The following is a 6,519-nucleotide window of genomic DNA, read 5'->3' as shown; positions in this document are numbered from 1 at the left end:
TGTACGTTGTCTCCACCACTAGCTAAAAGTAATAGTCCGTTAGAACTCTATCGGAATAACGTATCCAATGTATTAACCCATTAGAGTTTCTAACTGTGTTTCAGGGGGGTGAGTGTAATTATCGATACCACATAGACCTTAAAGTTATTTAAGCTTACCTTAGAGGTATGGGTGTAATTTACCCTAGAATCTATTTAGTATATAGTTCATTGTACTACAAGAACATAAATAACAAGAATATGGTAAAAAAAAAAAAAAAAAAAAAAAAAGCAGTATTGAGAAAAAAACAAGTTTTGTTTGTTGGGGAAGTAATATAATTTAGTAATATGTAGATGACAAAAGAACCCATCCCTACAACCTCATTGGTGGTCCTCCTCCATTAATGGCATTTGCTAGCCCCAATTCTTCTTATCCTGCACCCTCACTTATTATTCTCTCCATCTCTCCTTATCCTGCAAGAAACACCATTCTCTCTTCTTCCCTTTCTCCCCCCCACTCTCCCAATTCATATTCTTCCCATACCAACACTACTCTCTAACATTATATTGTATCTAATCTAATCATATCAACAAACTACGTATTAAAACTACACATACATACACACATATATATATATATATAGATACACATGTCGGGCACAAGTACAGGTACAGGTTGGTCAGTGGGAGAAGGGGTGGGGGTGGGGGTGGGGGTGGGGTGGAGCAGAGAAGAAGAGAAAGCGTTTGAAAACGCAATCGCAATGCATTGGAGTAGCGACGAAGAGTGGAGGGAGCAAACATGGATAAAGATAGGATGTCTAGTTCCAAGTAAAAGCATACATGAATTGAAGCACCACTATCAGCTTCTAGTGGAAGATGTTGCTGCTATTGAAGCTGGAAATGTACCTTTGCCCAATTACAACAACAACAACATGCAACAACCCCCTTCTTCTTTGTCCACTACTTCTTACAAAGACCATAATTTTCATGATAAAGATAATAGTAGTAATAATAATAATAAGCCTTTCACCGCTAATTCTAACTTCTCGTCGGGGGCTCATGAATCTAGTAAAGGAGGCGGCGGCAGAGGTGGAGGTGGAGGAGGTTGCTCTAGGTCCGATCAAGAGCGTCGGAAAGGGATTCCTTGGACCGAAGAGGAGCACAGGTAATTTTTGTCTATAGGCTTTTCGACAAATTTAGTATACTCATTTACAACTCTAAAAATCGTTAAACTGTTTCATAAAATAAATTCGAGATGGCTATAACTAAATCTACTTGATACTTGATTTTACGTATTTATACGTAGCTGAGTTACTCCCTCTATTTGGAATTAACTATCAGCTTTTTAAAAAAAAAGTAATAATTAAAGACTTTCAAATTTCAATGACGCATTAATTATTTTTTCTCACAATTTTTCATCACTACTAAGTTCTTTCAAACATTAGTGGAGAGACATTTTTTGGTGTTATCAAAAAACCTAGGTTAGTGATTGTGAGTTAAGTGTGTATTAAGTTCTTATTACTAAAAGTTTTGGGTGTTTGCAAAACTTTATCAAAAAGCACGAGTTAATGACTGTGAGTTAAGTGGGCATTAAGTTCTTATTAAAAAAAATTTGGTTGTTTGTAAACAGGAAAATCAACTTGAATAGAAAAGATAGGTCTAGGAGGTACTTTTAAAAAAATAACTTAAAACAACTTAGTCTCAGATAACCAAACGCAAAAGTTGGTTTTGCTAAAACTAGATTATAAGCAAATAAGAGCTTATAAATTGTTTCTTAAAACTTGTGCAAACTCCACTGTAGTGGATAGAGAATTAGTGGTAATGGTATTCTAGTCTTATTATGTATTATTTCCTAAAACGGTTTTATATTTACCCAATATTTAATAACAATGTTAGAAACAAATGTTGTAGTAACTAACCAAGTACATACCTAACTTGTCATCATAAAAAAAAATAAAAAAAATAAAAAAGAAAAAAGAAAAAAAGTACATACATATGTCTACATGTGGATAAAAGGAGTGTATTTTGATTGGGTGCAGGTTATTTTTGCTTGGTCTAGACAAGTTTGGGAAAGGGGATTGGAGGAGCATTTCAAGAAACTTTGTAATATCAAGGACACCCACACAAGTTGCAAGCCATGCCCAAAAATACTTCATTCGTTTGAACTCAATCAACAGAGACAGAAGGAGGTCCAGCATCCATGACATCACCACCATCAACGGTGACGTCATCCCATCACCGTCGACACATCACCACCATCATCTGCCGCCGCCGCCTATAACCGGCCAACAATACCTCCACCACCATCCACCGCCAAACTCCGCCGCTCCTCCTCCACCCCTTTTAAAGCAGCAACATCATCAGAGAGTAAACATGCACCACCACCATCATGCATTAGGCATGTACGGTGGCGGCGGTGGTGCACCACCACCGATGGGGCACCCAGTTAATGTACCGCCTGGCCGCCACATTGCATCTGCCGTCGGTACTCCGGTAATGATATCTCCCGGAAATAGTCATCACTATCAACATCATCATCATCCTCCTTATGTTCCTCCTCCGCTTGCCGCCCAAATGCCGCCACCGCCGCCACCTCCCATGAGCTAATATAACTTAGAATAATGAGTTGAAGGTTGTCTAGTTTTTGCACCCTAATTGGCAATTGCTTATTAAAGCAAAAGGCTCTAAAATTGTTTTTCACATTCTTTCTTTCTATCTGTACATAACAGAATCTTTACAAATTAAGATACACCAACCAAAACCGCAATTTATACAGATTCAGTCGATTCCCTCTTTCGGTTCGGTACTAGGCGTAACAATATCCAATTTTATAATGGATGAAATAACCTACTCTTCACTAACACAATCTAACAAGTTTCAACTAGCATCCACCTTTCTAAGCATAAATAACAAATAACAATTTACAAAAATAAAAACAAACCCTAAGAAAATATTTCACTTACAAGTTAGATTATCTTTTTCTATAAATACTTCAAGATAGTTTCTACAATTTACACCTGCATTGTAGCTAAATGCGTTGGAGGATTTTCGTATGGTATTTTTAACTCCACGAAAAACCATCGAGTCATTCGCATGAGTAATTCAAGTAGCTACTTAAAATCCAGAAGAGCTTAACACAAGTAAACAAAGAGCTATCTAGAAAATAAAGAGAAATATACGTCAATATTCTTAATGATGGTTAAAAATTGCCGTAGGGCAACAGCCGCCTTACTTGGAACCATCAGTAAATATAAAAAGAATTACAGAAAGAAAAACTAAGAAACTCTCGGAGATCCAAAGAAAAGAAAAGAAAAGAAAATTGAAGCAATAACACATATAATAAACTCTCTGGTCTAAATAAATAAGACTCCACTTGCAAAATGCAGTCAACAAAAATTAACAGTCGTATGAATGTTGATGATGAGGATGATGACAAGTACTTGAAAGTATGATTTCAATAATTTATATGCCCATCTGCAGAACGGAAACCATTCGATAAATTATTACCGGTGAGATTTGTGAGCGACCGAATTCACAAGACTTTTAAACTGCAGATTTCTTGCTCCTGAAGCCATCTTTCAGTGAGGCAAACTTCTTCCTGCACTGAGTAACCGATTTTCCAAAAACTGCAGCACCGATACGCTCCCATCTTTGGTTAGTGTCTTTGGGGAATGTTTTAAGAGCTTGGATCAACGATTTCTCCTGCGCCTCTGTCCAGGGGTCTTCATCAGCACGAGTGGACGACGAATTCCCAACGCCAGCTGGCGCCTCTGGGTTCTTGCCCTTCTCAGCTTCTTGATTGGCCGGCTCCTGCAAATCTTCGTTCTTCTCGGTCGCAGTGTTGCTCCTAAAGCTCTCCTTCATCAGCGTGAGTTTCTTCTTACACTGGGCCACCGATTTCCCTGGAACCGCAGCTGCAACTCGTTCCCATCGCTGGTTAGTTTCCTTCGGGAAGGTTTTCAGAGCTTGGACTAAAGCTCTCTCTTGTGCTGCAGACCAAGAATCTTGGTCCGAACTTGAACTGCTGTTACTATTATTAGCAGCAGCGACATCGTCGGACTTGATGCTGTCACCACTTTGACTCGACGACTCAGGCAGATTGCTGTTGTCCGAAGCAAGGGGCTCGGTCGCAGGAACGTTGCCATTTGATAAGCCCTCAACATCGTCTCTAGTTGTAAGAGGAGATGCAATTGTTACTGTTGGCTTCCTTTTCTCGAGGAAGGAGTCAAAAGCTTTAGCAGAATCAGGCTTCTGCAGAAGAACAGTTTTCGTTGCCTTAAGGATCTCTTCCACCGACCTTGCAGTACCAATATATTCAGAAATCACTTCCCACCTTCGGGAAGTTCCTTTAGGAAATTTCACCATTCCCTTCCTTAAAAGATCAATCTCTTCTTTAGCCCAAGGTTTTTCCTTCTTCTCGCTGCTGCTGTACGGAACTTGTCCATTCATCATAGCAACAGAACCATTCGGCTTCGAGTTCTTCTCGTCCACTTTCTCATCCTTCAATTTATGATCGGAGTCGAGTGCCTCGCTGAGGAGTTTGGCCATATCCAGCACTTCCTTACCTTCCATCCGATCACACAAGCTGCTAAGCTGCTCTTTATCAAGTGACGAGCAAAGCGTTTCGACATTATCGTCAACAATACCAAGCAAACGCTTGGACGAAACTGGTGCTGCAAGTGTTCGAAGACGGTTTCTTTCTTTGCGCAGTAGCTTTTTTTCTTTCTCCCTCAACTTTTTCTGAATCGAAGCAGCCTCAGCAGCTTTTTTGTCCTCTTCCTCTTTTCGCTTCCTTTCCTCCTCAATGATTCTAGCAGCTTCTTCCTCCTGCATCCTCTTGGCCATAACCTTCGCCTCCTTCTTCCTCAACTTCTCAGCTTTCTCTTCCTCCTTTCTCCTCAAAACTCTCGGGTCCCGTTTATACGCATTGTCAACAAGAGTTCGTATGCGAGCACATTCTTCCTTCCTCGCCTTCTCCGACAGTTTCGCATTTTGCCTTTCCATCCATCTCTTGTGATCGCGGGACTCAGCTTGCTCAACGTCAAATTCATCGGAATGAGGAAATTCCCTCCAGCTCTTGAAGCTGTACCAGAAGTTGTAAAAGCTATCAACTTCTCGTATCGAAGTCTTGTCATCACCCAAAGTCGGGACAGGCTGGCCCACAGACCAACGCCCGTTCCTCATGAACGCAGGTCCGAAAACCTTGAAGAAATCCTGCGGCGCACATTCACTCGGAATCTCGTCGTCAAACTCATCCGTCGAGTCGTAGATTCTCCTCCTCACGGGGTCAATCAACACCTCGTAAGCTTCTTGAATGGCTTTGAAATGGCTCTCGATATCCTCCTTCTTCGCCTGCTTCGCAGCCTCGGTTTCCTGAGTAAGCAACTGGGCAGCTTGCTTGTCGGGGTGATGTTTCAGAGCAGCCTCACGGTAACTCTTTCTGATCTGATCCTCAGTGGCAAGGTAACGTAAATTACTCAACCCCAAAAGTGCATAATGATCTTGCTGCAGTTTCCCATCACCGCCGGGTTTCTTCTTCCCTTTACTACTGTAAGAATCTGATGACTCAAGATACACACTCTCTTTCTCTTTCGGCACTTTTTTCTCGTCACTATCACTTTCGGGCTTGGCAGAGTAGCCCGTTAACTTAAGAGCAGCGGCGTGAAAAGAATGCCCAGCTGGCTCTCGACCCAACGCCTTCACCGGAAGACTATTAGAGGATATGTATATTGCTTGGCCATCAACAATTTCTTTTGAGTATGTAAGCAGAAGCATACTTTTACGAGAAGCCACAGCCATCACTGTCAATAAATAATTAATTAAAAAAAAAAAAAAAAGCAAATCTTCAATTACCCACCAATTTATATGTTTTCACATCAAAAAATCAGCTGAAACTCAGAGAAAGAGACGAGGAAGAAGCCATGAACAAGAAAAAAAACAGAACCTTTAAAATAAGATATCTGAGCAGCGAATTCACATAACAAAGTATACTAATAAGTCCAAAGCAAGAATATGAACTTTGTTTCTTAATTTCAACAAAAATAAAAAAAAAAAAAAAAAAAAAAAAAAAAAAAAAAAACAGGTAAGAATCTGTAATAAGAAAAAGGTAAAAAAAGAAGAACATACATTCGGTAACTGAGAATCTGCTGCAAGCAATGCGTGGAGTATGAAGTAATCGAGATTCCGATGAAGATGGCGAGTGGTGTACGGTTGGGGATTGGGAGCAGCTAGGGTTTCTGTATTGCTATGCGGAAGAAAGAGGCAGAGCAAACAGGAGCAAAAGGCGTCTGGCGTATTAAGCCAAACAGATCCTTATATATAAGAAGACTCGGTTGGGTTCTTACTGGGCCGGTCGAATTTGGGCCTCAGGTATACAAATAACAAATAGCTGTTGAATTATATATTAAATATTAAAAATTAAATATTAAAAACTAAAAATTAAAAATTAAAATCAATAAAATAATAATAGTCGGACCTTTTATTATATAGGGAAAATTTGACAAAATCCCCTATTATAAAATTAAAAATTAGATTATACGAG

At 39.8% G+C, this 6,519-nt stretch overlaps 2 protein-coding genes across 2 annotated transcripts; one reads left to right on the top strand and one right to left on the bottom strand.

Moving 5' to 3' along the window:
* The first annotated feature begins 417 nt into the window (after positions 1-417).
* Positions 418-2,753, top strand: LOC105948965 (Duplicated homeodomain-like superfamily protein). Its single transcript, XM_012972227.2, has 2 exons — positions 418-1,143; positions 2,018-2,753. Exons 1-2 carry the CDS (start codon positions 629-631, stop codon positions 2,583-2,585), a joined length of 1,083 nt encoding a protein of 360 aa, XP_012827681.2. The 5' UTR covers positions 418-628; the 3' UTR covers positions 2,586-2,753.
* Positions 2,754-3,109: 356 nt separating this feature from the next.
* LOC105948964 (uncharacterized) lies at positions 3,110-6,272 on the bottom strand. The gene is made up of 2 exons (XM_012972226.2): positions 6,105-6,272; positions 3,110-5,779 (listed from the first exon to the last, which is right to left on the bottom strand). The coding sequence occupies exon 2, from the start codon at positions 5,775-5,777 to the stop codon at positions 3,522-3,524; it is 2,256 nt and encodes a 751-aa protein (XP_012827680.2). The 5' UTR covers positions 5,778-5,779; positions 6,105-6,272; the 3' UTR covers positions 3,110-3,521.
* Positions 6,273-6,519: the final 247 nt, after the last annotated feature.

This window comes from Erythranthe guttata, chromosome 9 (genome assembly GCF_056151865.1).
Source record: "Erythranthe guttata isolate IM_541 chromosome 9, IM_541, whole genome shotgun sequence".
NCBI lineage: Eukaryota > Viridiplantae > Streptophyta > Magnoliopsida > Lamiales > Phrymaceae > Erythranthe > Erythranthe guttata.
The sequence above is the reverse complement of the archived record's forward strand: the minus strand, read 5'-3'. Positions and strand labels throughout refer to the sequence as shown.